The sequence below is a fragment of the Pteropus medius genome, unplaced genomic scaffold, assembly GCF_902729225.1.
Source record: "Pteropus medius unplaced genomic scaffold, Ma_sr-lr_union100, whole genome shotgun sequence".
NCBI classification, from domain to species: Eukaryota; Metazoa; Chordata; class Mammalia; order Chiroptera; family Pteropodidae; genus Pteropus; species Pteropus medius.
In genome coordinates, this window is record NW_024351729.1 from 14847402 (window position 1) to 14870693 (window position 23292).

Here is a 23292-nt window from a genome sequence, read left to right on the forward strand (position 1 = left end):
GAAACTACTATTATCCTATCTATTCTCTTGGTCTCCAGCCCCAACCACTCTAAGTCACTTTTATGCTACCACCAGAAGGATCTTATAAAATACAGATTTGGCCAAACAATAAGAATAATGACATTAGCTGTTGCACCACACCCACAGCAGTGATTGACTGTTTAATATGTTTCAGTTACTGCCCTAAGCCCTTTAATTCATCATCTCCTTTAAGATAATACAAGTCAAGCACTTAGAACATTGGTAGGAACACAGTGAGCGATAATAATAATCTATTATTATTATTATTTACAGGGGCCCTAAAAAGTCAGTATTTTTATTATTACCAATTTATAGGTGATAAAGCTAAGGCTTAGAAGGCTTAAGTCATTTGCCCAAGGTTGCTCAGCCTGAATGTGTAGAGTGGGGAGCTAGACTGCCAGAGCCTGGGTGCTAACCACTATGCTTTAGTGCCTTCTCAGAGCTGGTATCTCTTCAATGAAACCCTCTGCAGCCTCTTCAGCCCCTATAGGATAACGTCTCAAGTCCTTAGCATGCCCTCCCTGCCCTACAAGGTCTTCCCACAAGCTAAGTACAGACTGTCTTTTCATACTTCTTCTGGTTTTTATCTACCATCCATTCATATCTCCTGTTCTCATAATGTCTGTCTGCTCATCATTCTCAGAAAAAGTTTTATATTAATAACTACCAGTTATTGCTATCATCATGTATGAGTTCTGGTTGCTTTCTGTATGTATTTCCAATTCTTACTGCAACTATCTAAAATAAGTAGTATACTCATTTTACAGATAAGTACACTGAGACACAGAAAGATTTAAGGGACTTTCATGGTTAGAGAGGCAATATGCTTCAAAACAGGACTATGAACCCAGGCCATCCGATTTCAGTGCTTGGTCTCTTATTCCACCACAATTCCCCTCAGGTCACATGCTCTCCTACCTGCCTCAAATGTCACTTAGTTTCCAAGGCATTTTTGACTTGTGCACCAATTTGCTCCCTCTTGCTCTGCTGCCTTCCACAGGTATAAACAGATCACTAGTTAAGGAGGAATGGCTCTTGCTCCATTTCTATTCTAGGCCTTTCCAAGCACATTCAATTTTTGCATGAAAAAAGCTGAAACTGAATATTTCTGGAATATTCCTACTGCAGGCCTCAGAACCAAACATTTAAATTGCAACTTTGTCGGAAAAAAAAAAAAAGGCAAATCTTTGACCAGATGGGGTTATGGTCTAATGGCATGAACACAGAGGGCAAACGGAGAAGTTGCTGCCAGTTAACCACCACATGTACTTTAGCAGAACCTCTAGGGGATGAGTGATTCATGAGCTCCTGGGACATGTATAATTCCTGAAGGATGAGCTAGCCAGCTCTGCAAACATGAGGACAATGGAAGATGACTTCTGTGGGCAGTCAGAAAGGCCATACTGGGCAATTTTTGAACTGACTTGAAAAACATTTTATCATTGGAATAGTTAACATTCTTGTTGATTATGTAGAATAAAAAATACCAAAGCATTTGAACATTTGGTACATGTTCAGCTCCTTCTGTACCTCAAAAGTGAATATTAATGTGCAATCTGTAAAGTCTCACGACTTGACAGGAAGTGGCTGGCTCTGCAACTGCCTCCTGATAAGATTTGGCAGCATTTGATTGTGATCATTCAATCATACTTGTATTTAAGATGACAAAATAAGTTACTTAATTCTTTAGCTTACTATTTTTACATAATTTAAACTACATATGCATCTTTTCAAGTTCCAAGCTAAAAATATCTCATTGTTGAGAAAAAGTACAAAAATACAAGTTTGAATCAGTACAATTGTTAAAATAATTTAAAAAGTAAATTGGGTTGACAAGGTGATTCCAAAGTTGACCTGGAAGAATAAAAGGGCAGGCATAAGTAAGACAATTTTGTAAAGCAAGAATATGAGGCTGTATTTGTGCACCAGACATCAAAATAGATCATAGAATTCAAATAATTGGTATTGGTATTGGAATTGGTATTGAGGAAATACCAAGTGATTGCTCAGAAACAGACCCCAGGCCACACATGTAATTAGATTATGATGAATTTAAAATAAAAAATAAGCACAGAAAGGATGGCTTATTAAAAAGTGGAGCTGAAAGGATGCTTAACCATTCGAAGAAAAAAATCAAGCTATATCCTCACCTTATACCACAAAGGAAAATAAATCCTAGAAATTTATTATTAAAAGTATAAAGTAAACTATTAAAAAAAGATAAGAAAATATAAAATATCATTTATTTGAGCATGGGGGAAGGCTTTGAAAGTCTAAAAGCCACAGAAAAAAAAATCACGCAAGGGAAAAATGGACAGATCTGAACACAAGAGTTATAAACTTCTGTTTATCAGAAAACATATATAAAATCCAAGGGCAAACAAAACTAGGGAAAAAAAATCACACATAAAGGGTTGATAGCCTAATGTATAAGGGACTCATATAAACCAACTGAAAAGATAGCCTGCCCTCAAATGGGCAAAAGATCAAACAATTCATTAAAAAAATAAAAGTAGTAAAAAATATAAAAAATGTTTAGCCTCACAAATAAAAAATAGCCAAACAAGGAGAAATTTTCTGCCTCTAAAATTACTAAAACTGTATGTTTTTTAAATGACAATGGCTAGTGGTCCAATGATATGAGGGGAGAACTTGCTTCTACTGTCGGCAGGTATAGCTATAACAGATTGTACCCAGAGCTTTTAAAAAGTTCAAACTCTCTGACTATAGATGTTCCTCTTCTTAATTTATCTTCATCAGAAACTAAATAATTTTGTACAAAATGTATATCACCATTATAATACAAAGTTGAAAACCCCCTAAATGTCCAACAAAAAGGAGATGGTATTTAACTGCCCAATGAAATCTAATACGGGAATTCAAAATAGCTAGTGCTTCTGAAGATTATTTAACAAATTTTAAAAATGAAGATAAAAAATCAAATATTGTAAAGAAGGAGCAATGTTCTATACTTATATATGCATAGAAAAGAACTAGCTGATATGTATCTAAATGTTAACTATGGCGGTGGGTTATTGATAGCAGCAGCTAACATTAGCCTGGTATACGATCTCATTTAATCCTCACATCATCATCATAGATACACCGTTTTATCAATGTGGACAATGGGTGGTGGAGCTGGGAATGAAAATCGGTTGTACCAAGGGTTGGGATCTGAACTGCTCTGCCATGCTGCCTGATGATTATTTTCTCTTTAGTAATTGATGGTACTTCCCAAATTCTCTACAAATGAGTATATGTTTATAATCTGGAAGAAACCCCACAACTTTTAAAAAGTGTATTGGGGCCAAGAAGCTGTAGGGAGTTTTGTGTTCTATCCTGTGACAACCTGTGGTATGGGAGACTACCACCCCTTGGCTATGAGTGGTTCTTCAATGTCCCTTCCCTTTCTCCTATTCTCTCCAGTGTAAATCACGGAGTCACTCGGCTCGGTGAGGGAAGGAAGTTTTGGTGCGTAGTGGCACCATCCCGGAGCCAGTCTGGCCTGCTCATTTTCTTGCCTCTGCCTTCCTCTTTTCCCTTCCTCCCACCAACCCTTAGGCTGTTGAGCAGCCCCTGGGAATAAACCTGGTTCAAGGTTCTGGTTTAACAAAACAAAACAGGGCTTCCTGGGGTTAACTCCAGGCTGGCCTTTCACAGTTCTATGATTAAATTGCATTTTTCAGTGGTTCCGCCTTTAAACTCAAACCCTTTTAAAGAGAAATTTAAGGAGAGCAAAACATAGGAAACAGTGCCAAATGCCAATAACATATTTTAGTCGTTTGGGGGAATGGGCAGCTTTAGAAACCACAAATTCCCACTTATGCAAGGGCTACTTGAGATTTTTTTCTTTATTGCTTAGTGACAGAAGCCTGGCTTTAGACCATGGTCAGAGTTGTTCTCTCTTGTTTTTTCTTTCTCTCTCTGAAAACAGTTAATAAAGGTCTGAGTTATCACAATGAGAGGTGGCTAGTCCTACAGCTCTAATTAAATAACGAAAATCATTTTCTATTGATGATGTAGTTAGCTCAGACTAAAAGGCAGATCCAAGTCTATAACTTGGTACCTGTTATACCTGCTAAACAAGCTCAGTTATACTGAACCATGTGCTCTAAACCTGGGAGGCTCCACACATGTGACTTCACCACCAGTTGGCAAGGCTTTGGTACCATGTGCTCAGCTAGGTGTTCTGTCTCCTTTCTCTCAAAGAAAGTGACTGAAAGGGGAAGATAAGATGTAAGTTTTGTTTTGTGACTATACTTTCCAAAACTATGCTGGCACATACAAAATGGAAAGAATCCCAGAAAGCTTTCTTCTGTAGCCTGAGGTCCATTCTATCAGGGATTATGAACCTAAACATCAGAGTCTGATGATGAGCTTCCTTCCTCTTCTCAGCTAAATTAAGCTGTGGCCAAGCCAGTCCCAGGGCATGAACTAATAAACTGTACTACATTATCACCAAATAAATTGGAAATAAGGTGACAGTGAGCTCAAGTTTTCATAGCCACTACTGAAATTACTACCAAATGTGAACTAGTCCCACTTGAGGATAAGTAGATAGCAGTGGGGGAAAAAAAAAAAACCAAACTTCTTTATATATAGAGTACTGAGCATTTTGGTGGTAAGCATGTGTAGGGTGTACAGGACAACTATAGGCCAGGGAAATAGTCCTGGAATGAAACAGCTGACAGTCATCTGAGTTAGCAATCAACTAACATGGGTGCAAGAGATTAATTTTATTATGTAAAGGTTAAAGTTAACTGATTCAGTCAAAACTGCAAACAAAAAACCTAGAGAAAATAAGAACTATAGGAAATCTAGAAAAAGATGCAGATATCTTCAACAAAGTACTAATAAACTGAATCTAGTGAGCCATGTAAAGAATTCTACACTATGACAAATTGGGATTTACCCCAGGAATGCAAGGTTGGTTTAATATCTGAAAATCAAACAATGTGAAAGATCACACTAATAAAGTACAGAAACCACATGATCATCTCAATAGATGCAGGAAAAGCATCTATTGGATCTGACAAAATCCAATACCTTTCTGATAGAAACACTCAGTAAACTAGGAAAAGAAGGTAAGACTTTAAACTAGATATATGCTATTTATGGAAAACTCAGTTAATATCATCTTTAATGGTGAAAGACTAAATGTCCCCTCCACCCCAAGATCAGGAACAGACTAGATGTCTATTCTGACTGCAGCTATTCGACATTGTATTGGAGGTTCTAGCTAGGGAAATTAGGCAAACAAAGAAAAGCCCCGCCCAAAACAAACAAAAAAACTCCCTCCAAACTGGAAAAGAAGTAAATCATCTCTAGTCTCAGATGACAAGATCTGGTATACAGAAAAGCTAAAAACATTTTGCTGACATGAAAGTTAGCAAAAAAAACCTTTAAAATGTATCTTTGAACAAGACTTTGTAACTCTATGCTTGTGTGTTGCTTGTACTCTTAGAAAGTCTGAGTGACTAAAACCAGTTCAGAGTTATGGAAACCCTTATTAGGAACCCCATTCCAACTAAGCTAAAAAGGTAGTGTTACTGTTAAAGCATGTAATAAACTCCTCATTTTCAACATGAAGAGGTATATAAGTATTTTCTTTAATAGAAAACCTATTTCCCTTCACCTTTCTATGAAATATATTATACACTATTTGAGTACATATTGAAAATATGTTTAAAGAGTATCAATGAGTAGGATACCAAATAATTAGCCTGCCTGGTGTCCATATATTTCAGTCTGGCCTTGCTACTCCCCAGAAAACAAAAATGAAGTTAAACTAATAGGCCTGTTCCAGGTTCCCAATACTGAGTCATGAAAAATTCCATGTGGACATGCGGCTTAGAGTCAGATTAGAAACAAGCCATTGTCATTTGCTATTGACACTGAGGCCATTGGGTAGCTGATGTTGAGAACCTACGTGTCTCCCCACAAAGATCCTTTAAGGCACAAGGAAAGCCATGTAAGGGACAAGGCTACTCAGATGTCTCAGTAAAATAAAAGCTCCTTGCAAGCCAGTAATAGCTACTGAATCTACAGAGTGACCCATGTGCTTGAGAATGTCTTGGTCTGACAGCTCTCTGGTTTCTACTCTTTTGCTTAGAGCAGTGACTATGGCAGTGAGTGTGTTGCTTTGCATTTGCTGGCCTGGAACTTGCTAGATCTTCCTAGCTCACTCAGACATATCCTGACAAACCACCTTAAATCTTGCTGGAGTCTGAATTTTGCTTCTTGCTTGTGCTTTGGCCCTAGAGTTAACCCTTCCAAGTCCAGTCTCCTGCTCTGTCTTTTGTAAATCTTTCTGTATCTCTAAATGGCTTCTTTCTAGATCCAACTCTGAAATCTCAAGTAAAATAATGTGTTGATCAAAGCAATAAAGAACCAAAACATAATGACCTTTTAAATTTTTCTTAAATATGTCCAAGATTTTTAGCTTCTCTATTCTCCTAAGTCCCAGTAACAACAGTAGCAACATTAAAGAAAACAAAACACAAATTAAAAAAACCCAGTGACTATTTAAGTATTTCTAAATTGTGCTCTGAATCTTCCATATTGGAAGTGAAAATAAAATGAACATATCTCAGCAAGTGTACGTATGTGTTCCAATGGATTGGTGGCTCACAATAACTAGTTATTTCAGTGATACTTCATCTTTCAAAAATTATTTAATAATTAGCATTGTAGTCCTAATAGGAAAACTATAAACTTAGGGAATAGACACAGAAGAATTTCACAAGCAGGAACTCTTTAATAACTTCCCTGAAGAAAATGCTTGAATGCACTTTAGAAAGAAAGCCTGGCACGATGCCATATCACGCTTCCTGACATATTCAAGGCTGTGAGGCAACCGAGGGGCGTCATCCTATGAATACAGTGGCTGAGCAACGGATCAGTACAACTTTTAAAAAGTTTACAATTTTTAACTTTGCCAATAAGGAGACTAAAAACAAAACCTATCATCTATCACCATCATTTCTCAAGAAAGGAAGATTTTAACACCAAAAAAAGAGATAATAGTATGTTTTCAGAAAAAAATATTTTAAACTGAATGATGTGTAGTGTTATTGAAAATTCACCACATTATATTATTTTCTTTCTTCTGTATGAGCTGGTGAAAACTCCATCCCAGATGAGCCCTCAACCCCTGGAGGGAAGTTGGGAATGTTTTTGATATGAAAACAAGGAATCTTATTGTTTGCCAAAACCATTCTTTAAAGTGAATTTCAAAATAGAAGAATTAGGACAGTGTTTCCAAAACTTCAATCATGTGAAAACACCTTCGCAAACATCATAGCTGCATTCTACCTTTGTCATTTACTTAATTTAAATCGAGTCCTTTGTTTACTTAAGTTTATTTAAAAATGAAAGTCTTATATGAATATCCTAAATGAAAAGCCAGTATCTCTTGCCATAAAATCAAGATACCACAACTGTTGGAAGGCTCTGAGCCTGCAGCCAACTCTCCACAGAAAAGTAAGATTAGCAGGAATTAGGGGTTCAAGTCATACCAGCACCAGAAAGAAATTTTCTGTTTGATTTAACCTGAAGGGCAGAGAGAGAAGTGAAGAAAATAACTTTCTCATTTTATGAAATTAAATGTCATTCATGCCATGACCATGTACTGCCTAAAAGCATCTCTTATACAAACTATCACTTTGGTAGACAGTCATGGACACAGAGGTGTCCTTGCATAATAACTAAGAACATTGGCTAAATCAGCCTTCCTGAGGTGGAATTCTGAGACTTCTCCATGTACCAGCTGGTGACCTTTAGCAAATTATTGACCTCCTCTGCCTAAGGTTTTCTTTCATCTATGGAGTGGGGATAACAATAATACCCACGTCACAGGCTGGTTGTGAGGATCAAATGAGCAGAGACATGTAAAGCTCTTAGAACTTTAAGTGACACACATTAAGAGCTCAAAACTGATAGTTATTCTTACTATCCCACACTTTGAGGAACACCAAATGTGTAGGCCTATGTTAGACCGTACCAGGCACATCATTATACAATAACACATTTCTGGAAGGAACATAAAGGTATGGATAAGAATGACATTTCCTTTGCTAATTTGAATTAAAATGAATAACTTAGTACACATACGTGCAAGGCAATTTATTATTCATTTGGTTTGTTTCCTTCCATGCCCCATTTTCTTGGTCAAGAGCAAGTCTTAATGAGATATTTTTGCTTTTAAGGCAGAGTACATGATGCATTTGACACAAAAAGATCGCACCATAGAGAGTGACTTTCAGGATCTTAACTGCAAGTCACTCTTTAGGTAAACAAGGTCACCCAAATACATTAGACTTTGAACTGTGAAATCAATGTGCCCTCTATTTAGGGTAAACAATAGAATTAATGTCAGATTTAACCCTCAGAGTGGCTACACATGTTATGATTTAATTCATATTATGAAATACAGTAAGGGAAGACTCATCACTGAATCTTAGATATATAAGCTAACATCAAAAAGCAGTAGTTCTAGGGGGCTCCTGAAACGGATTAGTTGGTCCTGAACAAGAAAGACATATATTAACCTATCCTAAGCTGTTGCCTTTCATGTGTCTCATCCCTTTTGTCCCTGGAACTATATTTAGTACAGAGAGAACAACAGCGCTGCCAGGGCAGTCAAATAGAAAGAGAGGGCATTAATTTAGTATATCTTGGTCAAGGTTAGGTCAAGAGATAGTGGACAAGTACATATTTAGTTTATTAAACTACAAGATAAGGTCATATTAGAAACTTAAAGCAATTTCCACAGCCTGTATTGGGCCTGCCTTGACAGTGGCCTTGATCAGAACAATCTGGAGTTTTTCAGAATATCTGTCTTCTTCAGTCCTCGTCCATTCACTATAGGATGGTTTCTTCCATCTCTACAACATGCTTCTTGGTAATGTCTCTATTGCTTTCCCTTCCTCTCTGCTCAACTTTGGTGCTTCTTCCTCCAGTGTCCCAGGTTGAGCACTTTGGCTTTTCTTTCTTGCTGTCGTGATCTCCTATTTGTAATTTACCTCCCTTTTCTCTACAGAACTCATTGCCAGGCTTCTTCTGAGTAGGCCAAGTTATCGTCCTCATTTGCTTTGCTCTTTCAGGCAGGTCTATTCTGCGTCAAACATTAACTATTCTTTCTTAAAAATGTTACCTGTCCTTTCCTTCTTCTTTCTCCCACACTGTCAAGGACATTAAAGAAAAATTCCTTCACTGTACTCTTATTATGTCTATAAGCAATAGAATGTTCCAGATCCTGGAAGTGGAATTAGGTCATATCTCTTAATTTTCCTTTGCACCTTTTCCCTAGGACCTACTTCTTTTAGAAGGCTTAGCTTGAGTACTTTAAGAGACCAAAAAGAGCAGAATAAGGTCAGATGCAATAAAGTAAAAACTCCTTTCCCCTTCCTTTACGGAGTTTGCATCTGGCCCGGGTATCTAATCAAAAAGAGTCAGGGTTGGCGCTCAATCAGTCTTAACTACTAGCAGTGGCTGTAGCTTTTAGTGAGTTCTACACCCTACCTATAAGTGGCTTCTATGTTCTGGGATAAATTAACTCTTCTGGATCAGTCTGATTATTTTACAATGATCTGAATGGATCATTTATGAAAATAAAATAGTGTCCTAGAAATGTCACTTTACCACCAAAATAAGGAGCAAAATCTTTGTATACATTCATGGGGAATCTGCACTATGCCGGGCACTGTTCCAGGTGCTGGGGATATGAGTGAACAACTCATACAAGGCCCCGCTCTCCTGCAGCAATGACTTCCTGAGAGTATTGAAAGGCCACAGGAAATGATCGAAGTCACACTGGTCAAGGAAACAGGTTAAAACCATCCTACTGAGGAGGAGGGGACCAACTTGTTGGTGGATAGGCCACTACGTTAACCAATGCTCCACCTCCCTGAACTAGGACACGCATTTAAGAGGGGGCAGGAGGTTTAAAAAAATCCTAACCCAACCCAAAAGATAATGGGAATCATCTGTTCTGCTCTCATGTGCAAACCTATAATTTATGGAAAGATGGGAAGGAGAAAGTCCCTGAGGAGGCCAAGCCAAGTTTTGTGGTAAAAATTCAACTGTACTCCAAGCTCAGACTGGAAGAGGTGGGGGTGGAGAGAAGCAAGAAGCCACAGTAAAAATAACACGCCTTAAGGCAGCCAGCTCTCTCTCTCTGATGCCCGTTTCCAAAGCCATTCCTGGGCCAAGATGCCTTCCTCCCTTCTTCCTGCCACCCCCAGCCCTTCCCCATTCATAGGGTATCACTTTTTCCCCTATTTTTCATTCATTTTTAAAAGAATCCCAAACTGGCTGCAGTACTCGTAATACCTGCCACAGGGTAATTTCAGCAGTATAAATGATAGGGCATGCTAGGAAGCAGGTAGTTTGGATCAAGTGAGAAGTGTGTGTTTAATAGAATAAAATGGAGTTACTGGGAATTTCCAAATTATGGAAAGGAGACAATATCCTTAAATACATGACTGTATAATATATATTTGTATATATTTGTGCACACTTACATATAAAGTAATTTACTACTAAGAATATACTATAAGATCTGATAATAGAAAAGGCCATCATTAAATGTAATATTAGCAATATCACCCCACCCAACTGATTTTTGAGTTTAACTCTGTATCATGATGGGTCCATATTGTCTTTTTTGCTTCTTCTATTGGGTTATCGTCACTTAACTTTATAATGTGGCTTTAAAGGGTATGGTTACTAAATACAATGTATTTTTAAATTGTCAGTATCAGTGATTTTTGCCAAGCCATTTGAAAAAGCATTTTTACTACGCATTTTAATAACTTGCTAATGTACTTCAATACAATTTCAATATATATTTTATTAGTTTCCTAATCAGACATATAAGGTGAATTTTTATCCATATCAGAGATGGATAAATTGAGGCCATCTACACTAGAAAAGATTGGTGGTAGCGGTAGAAATAGGAAATGAAATAAATGTCGAATTGTCCAGGCAGGGGATCCCCTTTGTAGTATTTCAGAGTTTCTAATGTTAGTTAAGATGTTCTTGCTATTCATGGATAGCTTTAACTGCTAGTCAGAATAAAAGATATAGAGAAAAAAAGCACCTGTGGACATAGGGTGGATGATAAAGCCTCATTGCTCTGTCACAAGTCAGCCGAATGTTAATATGACTGAGGGACTTTCAACAGCAACACTCATATAGCATTATTCACTATGTGACAGATATTCTTCTAAGCACTTTACATATTTGTAACTCAATCTTACAACCTTGTGAGGTATGCACTCTATCCCCATTTTACAGATAAGGAAATTGAGGCATAACAAGTTTAAGTAACTTACTCAAGGTTGTAAGGGATGCAGCTAAGATGCAAACCCGGGCTGTCGGGCTCCAGACGCGCTGCCCTCAACCATTATGCTAAACTCCCTCAACATGCTGCAGCTAAACGGACCACAGTTATTTAGAGGTTTACTGAAAAGTCAGCTGTTTGAACTCAGGACCAAACAGTCCTAAACCAAAATCAAAAGATAAATGTTACTGAAGTCTTCAGTTCACAAATGCTCACTTATGCAATGACAGAGCTTGAATTAATGCATAGCCCCCTTTGAGTTCATTCTCATCCTTGTCTTCCTTTTCCTGTAACTGATACAGTCATTTACCTCATGCTGACTGGGCACTTCCTTTTGCCCAGGTACTGTTCTTAGTAGTGGGGACCAGATGGATGAGATAAAGGCTTGCATTCAAGGTTGAATCTTATACTTATGGATTATTTTTGAAGGCTCTTGGGGGCAGACCTAAGAACTAAGTAACTCAGGTAACATTTTATTTTGGGAATGAATAAAATCATCCACTTTCTGCTCCCAGCCTGGGAAGGGAGGGTGCCCTGTTCAGAGGACTTTGTCAGCATACTGCCCACCTAGAGTGTGTGTCTTGTCTTACACATACTTTGAATTCACGACATCACAGTGCATAGTACCTAGCACTTAACAAACACTTAAAAGGCTGTAAAATATAGCCTGTAAGTCAAGGAGTGCTGGTACTTTCCTGAGGTGCTCATGATAGATTTTTAGGGTATAGTTTTTATTGTGGTAAATATACATAAAATTTACCATTTTAAACATTTTTTTTGGTATATCTCATAATCACTTTTGGTTATACTTTGTTGATTACTTTTCTAAATACTATAGCTTCTCCACTTCTAACCATTTCATGGGTAGTGAAAGCGTAATTCTGACAATATGCCAGTTTTCCTAAGATCAGGCCTGGCCATATGAGCATCTCAGAAAGACCAGCTTTTCTCCTAGATTGTGACGACTTTGGTCTTTGTGTTACCCCTTCCCTCCCCACCTTTGATGGATTCAGAAGCTACTCAGAGGTCTGAAGTTTCTTTGCCTCCCTCATCCTAAGCAGCTGAATCAACTTCTCTCCACCCCTTTCATTATCCCATTCCATCCACCCCATTGCCATCAGTGGGGTGGAGACTCACAGTTTATAAGTGTGCTGAAGAAAACCCCAGAAGCAAGAAACTAGAATAACTTGCTCCTGCTAACAAAACAAACCAGAAAACACAGTAGGGGCCAAGACCTCACAGTAGCTGTGTTCCAAATCCTTCCTTATCCCAAGGAGACAGACTGCCTGCCTCTCTATTCTAAGCTCAGGCAATGTGGCTTAAGCAAACTCATAGAAGGAATTCAAGCCTCAAGATCCATTTTCAACTTTCCCCAGATATCCATGTGCCTTTTTATTCTTACTCCATCTTGCCCAGCCAAATGCAAAAGCCTGTGTAAAGACTATTACATGTCTCACTTTGAAAGGACTTGAATGTCCTTATGAACTAACTCCTGGCTGAAAATTCTGGACCCATAGACGGACAAAGCAGCTGCCAGTTGGAAAACAAAAAAAGAGTTGTTATCTCTATGTTAAATTAAACTCAGATCTGCTTAATATGTTGGCCAACTTATGCCACAGCTATTTTGGCCCTTTCCACCACCCCAAAGTCTTTTGTGGCCAAAACGTACCGCTGTGCTGCTGTTTGACACTGTGTGCCAGCAGGCTTCTGTGCCAAAGCCAAGTAACACCCTTCCTTCTTCGGGTTTTGGGGTAGCAGGGGAGGACTGCTAATTCCTTTTGTGACCACTGACTAAGAGCTGAGTGGCCAACAATTGGAAAATTATATACACACCTAAAATGTCAGCTGCATCAGAGATTTTTGCTCTTTCTCCTTCCAGTAGCTGAAGGGAACCTTTAGGCTGAAGGCAATTCTAGAAGAGTTGAGTTTTCTAACCACATTCTGTGGGAGGCATGCTAGCAGAACTAGAGGCATGCAGGATCCTGAGCAGCAAAGAATTATGTTTCATAAGTGCATATGCCAATGATTCAAACCAATGGAAAAGGGTGGGAATTAAAAATAGTCAGTTATGAACACACACACGTGCACACATGTGTATGCACACTCACGCACACATACAAATGAGAGAGAGAGGAGAGAGAGTTATACCGCAAAGGTCCTTTTTAGAATCAGACTAGCTATAAATACATAAACACACACTAACACAGGTCAGCCCTAGCTATGAATATAGAATGTGCTAACTCTAAACTTTTGAAAAACAAAACAAAAAGTAAATTCATAGTATCATAAATCCATATGTAATTAGCCTGCTTTCCTTTTTGGACTATAGATATATTCTATGTGTAATCTAGTTCTTTGTTCTAGAATTTTGTTGTTTTTGATGACTACAGGTCCTTGGGTTGGACAGAATAAAAATATTTTGACTGCCATAGCAGTGATTAAAACTGACCTGTAAAAAATTATGGCCTACTTGGGAGAACTCTGGACAGGAGGCTGGGCCTGATCCCATCTACGTGAGTCTCTTGGGCACTGGGATTTTTGCCATGTGTGGTGCTGGCACTCTGGGGCTAGCGATATGTGCATTTACATAGCTCCGTTCCCCCACTTTACCCTACAATTCCCTCCTTTTACTCAGGGGAAAGACATGATGGAGCAGCGGTCCCCAACCTTTTTGGCACCAGGGACCAGTGCTCCTATGAGAATCTAATGCCTGATAATCTGAGGTGGAGCTGAGGCAGTGATGCTAGCACTGTGGAGCGGCTGCAAATACAGATGAAGCTTCGCTTGCTAGCCCACCGCTCACCTGCTGTGCGGCTTGGTTCCTAACAGGCCATGGACTGGTACTGGTCCACGGCCCGGGGGGTTAGGGACCCCTGTGGTGGAGCCTCAGCAATGGTAGGGCTTAGCCTTGCTGCCAGGTGGATATTGGTAGCAGTTTGTCTCTAGATGTAGAGATATTAGTGCTGTAAGGAAACAGTACAAAGTAGTGGTTCAGAGCAGTGTCACTGGAGAAGGAAATCCTTCAACTGCTGGAGTAATTGTGCAGCTGGCCATGTTCATTATTCTTTAAGTCTAAAACATTTCACACAAAATTGAAGAAGCAAAACAAAAGAGGGTGTGTGTTAGAACATGACAGCTTGGTTTTAAACCCTAGCTCTTTCACTTTATCTAGATGACTTTGGGCAAGTTCATCTCATTTGTTAAAAGGTAGGTAATAGTAATATCTGTCTCAGAGGGCTGCTGTGAGGGTTACACAAGGTAATCCATGTTGATTTAGAATAGTCTGGCCTAAAGTTAAGCTTTCAATAATAAAAGTAACTAACATTTTGGAGGCATATAATAAAAAGTAGATATTGCTCATCTAATTATTTCATGCAACTTTCTCATTTTATAAAGACTTTAAGCAACAGATTATGTGACTTGGTAAAGGATAAACTGTTGTCGTCACCTGGGTTGTGTGGGTTTTCTAAATGTCCCCTCTCTCCTTGACTAAGTGATATGAAATGACAGTGAAATGAGCAGGCCCCTTGCCTCCAGTGAGATTGTGCCTTAACAACTCAGGGATGAAGCAAGCAGACTGAGAACCCTGGCCCTTTCTAGCTCCTTCTGCCTGCTAGATGATCAGTCTCTGCTCCGAGCAGGCAGAGAAAGCAGAAAAAGATGAAACTCAAATCCGTAGTTTTATTACCTGTGATTGCCTACACTACTTTCTCTCTGCACCCTTGACCTCTGTTCCAGCCAAGAATCCATTCACAGTACCCTCACCCTGATTTCCATTTTTTCTTCAGCTCTAAACCTTCCCTTGTAATGCCCCATCTTTTTATTGTCCCTTATGCACACCTGAGCTGCAATGGGCTCTCTGGTGTTAGCCTAACACAAACACAAACTCGCAGTTCACCAGATAACCTGATTGATGTAGCAAGCCCAGTAGATGGCATATTATCTGCTGCATGTTTTTATTGGCCAACTTGTGTGTGCATTATTCTAACTGCCACTGAACTATAAGAAGACAATTTATCTGTCTTTAAGGAATATTTAAAATAAACATATTCAACTTGTTTGTATTAGCTGTCCTTCATATCATTTCTGTGAAAATGCTTAAAGCTGCTATTTAATGACAACAAAATCAAATCATCAGTTGACCTTTGGCAGATGGAAACCTTGATATTTGTCACTTAGAACTGAAGGGGCTAAGATCTGGCTCTAGTCCTAGGTCTGGCTGCTTTATGCAAACCCCAGAAAGGAGATATAGGTAGAGTGATTTCCATAATTTAATTGCTTCTCAAGTATCATAAAATCATGGAACCAAGGTCCTAAAGCTGGAAGGGGCCATAAAAATTGCTTAGTTCAACCTTTTACCTCACAAATGGGGAAATTTAGGACCCAAGAAGTAAAGTAATGAAGGTGGTTTCTATCCAAATATGCCTGTCATTCTCTTCTTGGGAATAGATACAAAGCCAACGCCTGAAAAAAATGTGGTCCAAACTGGATGTACTGTATACAATTCTCATTTAAAGATGCCATATATCTTTAACACATGGGTTAACAGAATTGATAATAATCCCTATGAGGGTTAAGTTAAAATCCATTTAAAAAAAAAAAAGCGTAGAAGAGAAACTCCACTTTTATAAAGCTCTGAGAAGTGAGAGAGACGGGGGGATTTTCAGAGGGAAGCTGTGTTTCCACTCCTAAGACTTAATGGAACACATGCATTCAGGGAGATGCGTGGAATTTAAACACAATTCAACATCATAATTCTAAGAGTAAAGGCCCTTCCACCTCTGCGTTAAAGGAAGCTAGAAAGCCAATTACACTCACAGCAGGGCCTCTCCCCTACTGCAAGGGAGAATGTACTGCAAATTCTGTGTGTGCTTTACAAGCTAGTAAAACTATAATTGCGGGTGGGAAGGAACATGGGTTCTCTTTGTTTCAACCAACATTTCACTCTGGTAAGCTCCTCCTTTCTATAGCTGCACAAATAATGTGGGCTCAGTATTTTTTTTTTCAAGCACAAAAAATGTTTATGATTCTACAAAATTTATAGAAAGATTTTTTTTTTTTTTTAAAATAGAAAAAATATCTGTGCATAACCCACCAAAAGATTTTTTTTTTTTTGGTTAAAATAGAAAAAATATCTGTGCATAACCCACCAAAAGGGCATGCATTCTTTAAAAAGACAGGTGCCTACCTTTTTTGGGAAGCTAAAACCTACCTTTTGGTTCACACTTTGAAGGCCTCTTAGCAAGACCAAAAATAGGTGGTGAGGCTCAGAGGGCAGTATCTGACTGCTCTAGCATAGAGCTAGGACGTCTCATGGCCTGGGGCTGGGGGAAGGGGCTGGAGAGAGGGTTCTCCAAGTGCAGTTCCCCTGTGGGGCCACTGGAGAGGGCTGGTCTAGGATTATCCTGGAAGCTTTTCCTACCAAGGTGCTACTCCATGTGGTGACTGCACAGCTGCTGCCATAGCAGGATCCTATGACTTAGACATCCCTGCAGAATCTGAGGGGCAAAACTGAGGTGTAACAAACATTGCTTCTGTGGTAATGGCTGCCATCCACTGTTCACAGATGCGGAGTCTTGGAGATGCTGAGAAAGCTTTAGGGAGCCATTCATGGAAGGTCTATGTCTCATAGCAACACTAATACCGCCAGTACCTGTACCACTAGGAAAGCTCTTATCTCCTCAGCCCTCTGCGTCAAGCAGACTTCCAAGGGTCTTACACATATTATTAACTCCTCTAAGCCCCACAACAACCTTTTGGGGAAGGTACTATTATTCCCCGCTTCAGAGATGAAGTGCTTCTTGAGGTAAGAAAGAAAAATGACTTGCCCAAGGTCACCTAGTGAGTCTGGCATGAGCTGGCATTTGAGCATGAGCAGCCAGGCGCTAGGGCTCCAATGCGTAACTACTGTGCCATTCAGCCCCTCTGTGATGCCCAAGGTCAGGTATCATTACCCCTTTGGAGACCTTTGCTCCAAGCAGGAACTTCATCCCACGCTGGCCTCACGCTGGCCTGCTGGTCTCCTGACAGCCATCTTAATTTTGATTTCTATTTAATTTTCCACCTCACAAAGCAGTGCCAGAGAGAGGGAATCTGGTGATATCTTTTGAATATGATTTATTCATCGACAGTTCAAGGAAATAGAGGGTTTCCTTGCTGCCACCTGACCTTTGTCTTCAGCCTTCCTAATGTTTGCATTGCTGCCCTGACCTTGCAAAGTGACCTGGAATAGCTTGCTTGTTTCCTTGTGTGTGTCCACTTTCAGAGCACAGCTGTCAGCCTGTGCAAGTCTGTCAATTAGTATCTCAAGGGTTTGGGATGGGGTCTGCAGCCTTTTGAGGAACACAATCTAACACTAACCTCCAAATTCCTTCTCGTAATTGAGCATTCATTAGTTTGACGGAACAAAAGCAGGCATTCTCTATTATAAAGCAGAGGTCAAAACCAGTGGCTGTGTTTTGTTTGGCCTGCAGAGTGTTTAAATATTGAGAAATTTCACATAAAAATACGGATTTCCGGCTTCTCAGAAAACAAGAAGAGATGACAACTCTGGGGCTACTGAGTAACAGTTGTCCCCTTTAGAAGTGGGGACACGCTCTCTGGTTTCTTATCACGGCCTAAAGTCTCACCGTGGCCCTGCTTTGGGTGTGGGTGCCACTTGTCTGGTCTCTGCAGGGATCTGGGTCAACTAAACCCTGTTCTAAAGCCATCTTTCTTTCCTTTAAATGTGAAATGGATTGGTGAGGCTTCGCCTCCGATATGCCTGGCGTATCAGTACAGTTGTACTTTTTCTATCCTTTCCCCAGCACCTGACACAGTAAGTGGTACATAATAGACATTTATCACATTCTTCTTAAATGGCTGAATACATGAATGACTAGCTCTCAGGAAGAAAGTGAATTTGAGTGACAAAAAAATCCCGTTTAACAGCTACAGAGATCCAGGCTTATTAATGCCTCAGCAGCTTTCTGAATGACTGACGCTGCTCCTTATACGTTTCTTTATTTGTTGTGCTATAAAGATCTTCTCTGCTGTCACAAATGATTTTAAATCTTGTTTAACATTCCAGAAGCAATGTGTTGATGCTTTAATAGGATTTAGCCAGAAATTAAAATAAACAAACAATAATATGAAGAGCTGCCCCAGTCAGCCTTCTAATTTTTTCTCAGAAAGACGGGGTGAAATGTTGAAAAGCATCAAGTTCCAAATGTAGGTGGACTTGTAGGCCACCATCACAAACAGCCAATGGTAGTAGCTGACATACACGTCCTAATGCCATCTCAAGAGGCTCCCATACTTCCTGGTTCCATTTCTGGAGCATTATCAAGCGAATGAACTTGGTAAAACTGCTAGAAACCTCCTCGGCCCTCAACACCTACTTGACTAGATAGAGCCTTCTTATGATCCCGCTGGCCCCTGGAAGACCAACTGCAAATATGGTAGAATGGTTGCTGTGAGGCATCCTGGGGTAAAACCCCACTGGGCAGCACTAGGTTGAGCAGGATCATGGGCAGCCTCTACTATAAGTTCTTGGCATACAGGCAGAGTGCAGGATTTTGACTATAATTGGTAAGAATCACTAGTCTTTTTCTGAGAAAATGAGCCCTCTCAACTTCGGGATCACCATGGCTCTGGGCACATAGTGTGTGCTCAATAAATATTTGTTGAAAGAATAAATGAACAGAGAAAACACCCAGCCAGGGGTTTGGTGATAGAAAATTGGGTTCATGTTTCAAATGCACAGGAGGGATGGAAAGATGATAAATTCTACACTCTTTGTAGCTCTAGGCTGAAGACTCTTTCATAGACTCTTTATGACAGACTTTCATTTCTGAGGAAAGTGAAGTGATCCCATCATACTCATTCCATGAATGTTTGTGGAGACAATTTATCAAAATAATCTGGAAGCATGCAGACAGAACGTTTTTCAGAAATGTCAAAGTCAGCAGTGAAAAATCTCTCCTGCTTGTCGCCATGACAGAAACACTGTGGATTAGGTCATCGAGGGGTTTAAGGCTACCAAGGCCTGAACACCCCCTTCCCATCCCTTCCGCCTGGCTCACATCTATAGGTCCTCACATCTCAATTTAGAATCAGAGCTCCTAGGAAGCTTTTCCTGACAGCTAAGTTAGTAGATGTTCTGGTTACTGTAAAACAAACCACTCCAAAACCTAGCAGTGTAAGGCAATCATTTTATGATGCTCAGAGTCTGTGGGTCAGAAGTTCAGGCAGGACACAGGGATGGCTCGTCTCTGCTCCACGATATCTGTAGCCTCATCTGTAGCCTCCTAGAAAGGTAGGAATGGGAATCATTTCGTGGGTATTTAGCTTCACTCCCATGTCCAGTGGTTGATAATGGCTGTCTCACAGGACTCAGCCAGGCTGTCAGCTGAAAGACTACATATGACCTTTCCATGTGGTCTGTCTTCATGGGCTGCTTTGGGTTTCCTTACAACATGGTGGCTGGTTAACAAGAGTGAGCATCCCTGTAGAGCATGACGTTGAAGCTATATCATCTTGTATGACCTAGACTTGTAGGTCACCTAGCATCACTTCTAGGCCTACCCACATTCAGAGAAAGGGAACACAGACCCCACTCCTCAAAAGGAGAAATGTCAAAGTCGCAGTATAAAAAAGGCATGTGGGATGAAAGATATCATTGTGGCCATCTTTGCAAAATATAATCTGTCACACTCGGTTAGATGTTTCCTGAGTACCCTGTGTTCAACTTTAATGACTTAAAAAATGCTGATTTGCCCCTCTCATTAGACTGTGAGCTCCGTGAGGGAAGGGACTGTGACTTATTCAGCTTTGTGCCTCTGTTCCTAGTACAGTGCCTGGCCCAGTGAAGGCATCAACACATATCTGTTGAACTGAACTGAATAGAAAGGAAGAATGAGAAGGCTCTTGGGGCTCCCTTTCACGCTGGCTGTTGGTGGCATAAGGGAAGTTTGACCAGGGCAATAGAAGTGCGAGAGAAAAGCACCTAAATTCCTCTCTGGGGTCAAGGCTATGATCCGTGAGTGTATCACACACAAAGTGAAGCGTTTGCTTCCTTATGCCTCCCAGGCTGCATAAAGGAAATAACTACGAGAATCCTAACTAACTTCATATTTCTGTTTCCTTGAGCTTTTTTCCCCTTTATATCTCTGTACCATAAACATAAACATGGTAAGTATAAGATTACTCAAGAGGCTGCCCGTTTTTTATGCGTACATACTCGCTCATATAGTACAGCAGAAAGCACACTGGACGAGGAGTCGGAAAACCCTGGCTTCAGTCTCGGTTCCGTCACTTAGTAGAAGATGTGTAGCTCTGGCACCCAGCTAATTTTTTAACCTAGTTTTCTTGCCTAGAAAAGGGGTATAAAAAAGGCAAACCTGCCTATCTCACCTTGGAAATAATGTTTTTTAAATGGTAAAGCAAAATACAAACAAAATGCTATGATAGGATATGGTGATTTTAAAATATGTTCACTCATTCTTCGACATGCCTCTTTCAGAAGGTGGAGTCTAATTCTCTTTCTCATGAATGTGGGCCCGATGTGATTTATTTCAAAGGAACAGAACGTGGCAGAAGCAATGCTGTCTGCCTTCTCCGGCAAGGTCCTAAGAAGGATAGCTTCGTCTGGCTTTCCTTCTCCAGGTCACTCACAAGCGAGCCTCATGTCATGAAGACACTGAAGCAGCCTGGGAGTCCTCCCACCAACGACCAGCATCGACTTGCCAGCTGTGGGAGTCATCCACCTTGGAAGTCGAAGACTTCTTCAGATGACTGCAGTCCTGGCCAACACGTAGACCACGCCTCCTAACAGACTCCACACCCAAACTGCCCAATTAAACCGACCCCGAATTCCTGACCCACAGAAACCATGGGAGACAATGACGGTTGACTTTTGTTTTCAGTTACTAAGTTTTGAGATAATTTTTACAGAGCAACAGAGAACTAATACTAACTAACCAACGGTGTGACAGGCATTTCTGTTTCTCTGACCACATGATGGGTTAGTTTTGATCCAAATTCTTTCTTGCCTGCTCCGCTTGCCTGCTCCGAGTGACTAATAACTATGTGTGAGGTGGCAAGCTGTAGGATCAGGAAGGGTAGAGTCCAATTCCACCACTGGCTAGATCCAGATGGTTGGATGCCAAAGTGGAAGTGGGGACCAGGAAACTGGACCCTTAGAAAACTGACTTCAGTACTGATTAAACACCACTCAGTTCTGTGGCTGCATCCTCATCTATTACCATACTGTTTATACTTGAAGGGCTCAGGGTTGGCTTCTGAAATCCTTATCTCAAGTGAGTTCTTTCTTACCTGGGGGACGAGGCTCTCTGTCCATCACTCAACAACACATGGTCATCTTTCTGACCTGGTTTCCCAAAGAGTAATAACTCTGCCCTTAGCTGGCCACATTTTCTGCCACGGCCCCTACCTGCCTTTCCCAAATCCTTCACCATATCTGTGGACTAGTTGTGTGGACATAGTTGAGTGTGGTGGCTGGGTCTTCAGACAAAGTTTTCTTTGGGCAAAGACTAACCAGCTGGTGTAAAGAACAATCTGTATCACTACCTTCCTAATCACCTGCTTTAACTCACTCAACTAACTGGTTTTATCACCAAAACACCGAAAACCAGTAGTCATGATCAGCAGGACTCCAAAGACCGAAGGCTTCTGGGGAGCAGTCGGAGGACCCAGGCTCCAGCTCTGGCACTTCACAGTAGTATCACCCTGCCCCTCCCTCTCCCCCTAAGAGCTGAAAGACCCTGGGAGACTGAACATGAGGCATGAACTGTTCAGCACCTACTCAAGATACACCTGCTCTCCTGAGAAACAGTGACTTTCCATTTGCTCGGCTGCCAACTTGCCAATCCTTCAAAGAATAACATTCAATCCCTTCCCTTCACCCCTGAGACAGATCGCCAAGGGAAACACACATACATTCACTTTTTAAAGATCCACTTATTTAAAATGCATGTTTTTTCCATAAATAACTTCGGTCCTCTTTCCCAACTCATTAATTGGTTGGAACAACCCTGGCTAAAGTAGTTAACGGAGATTTAGTGATGTTTTAATGGAGGCCTCATTCCCGTCTCGCCCCAGGTTATGCTCAGGGGTTTTTGAAGGCAGTGACGGCAGCAGCGGACACAGGCGCTGGCCACAGAACAACACAGGCAAGCTGTCACGCTTTGTTTTTCTGCTTGTTAAATCCGAATGCTCCTAATTAGTTATCCTGCCCGCTAACGCCCGAGTAGACAATAGCTTGGGGATCAGGGGTGCTGAGAGGCTATGAATACAAGTTCCTTGGGCTCCTGAGGCTTGGGGACTGGTGACTTGGTTGTGGGTACTGAGGCGCCGGGTTCCTGTGGGCTGTGAATTCAAAGACATCAGCCCCAGTGTGAATAAAGGTCATCACCTGTTACTTCTTCGGTGAAAGGGCAGCTGTGCTGGGTGCCCACTTAGGCTCGGCCTTTGTCTGCTGACTCTGAATAGCGCCCACAGAGAACAACATTCTCTGATTCTGTGTTTGCCTGGTGGGGTAGGGCCATGCAGAATAACTTGCATAACTTCCTCAGAGAAGAATTCAGAAAAGCATGTTTCTAAAAAGTGGCCTTGAAATGCCTTAAACATTGCCTTTTGGTGATTATGCTCACTAGCTAGAAAATAGAAAATCTTCAAGGTAGGACCACCATTTGTATTATTTCTTCAGAGGCCAACTCTGACAAATGTTTACGTCACACAGATGACAACTCCTCAGCTCTGTGGGTATGGATGACTAGCGGAAAAGTAACTGATAAGTTAGCTAGCTGTTCAGGAGTGCTGTGTTTAGAAAGTGTGCAACATTGAACAACTCACCTATTATTCTGACATATAAAAAGCAGAAATGTAAAATTCAGAATTTGTTAAAACCAAATTCTAAATTTGGTTTT

The 23292-nt window shown here is 40.5% G+C and overlaps 1 protein-coding gene across 4 annotated transcripts in view; it reads right to left on the reverse strand.

Moving 5' to 3' along the window:
* Positions 1-23292, reverse strand: part of PLEKHM3 (pleckstrin homology domain containing M3) — a 168794-nt gene that overhangs the window by 42612 nt on the left and 102890 nt on the right. The window contains exon 8 of one of the 4 annotated variants that reach the window (XM_039844593.1): positions 20566-20717. The exons of the other annotated variants lie outside the window; for them this stretch is intronic. Within the exon in view, the coding sequence (XP_039700527.1) occupies positions 20700-20717 (18 nt within the window). The 3' untranslated portion in view covers positions 20566-20699. Of the gene's footprint in view, positions 1-20565; positions 20718-23292 lie in introns of those variants that run through there. 4 annotated transcript variants of the gene reach the window in all.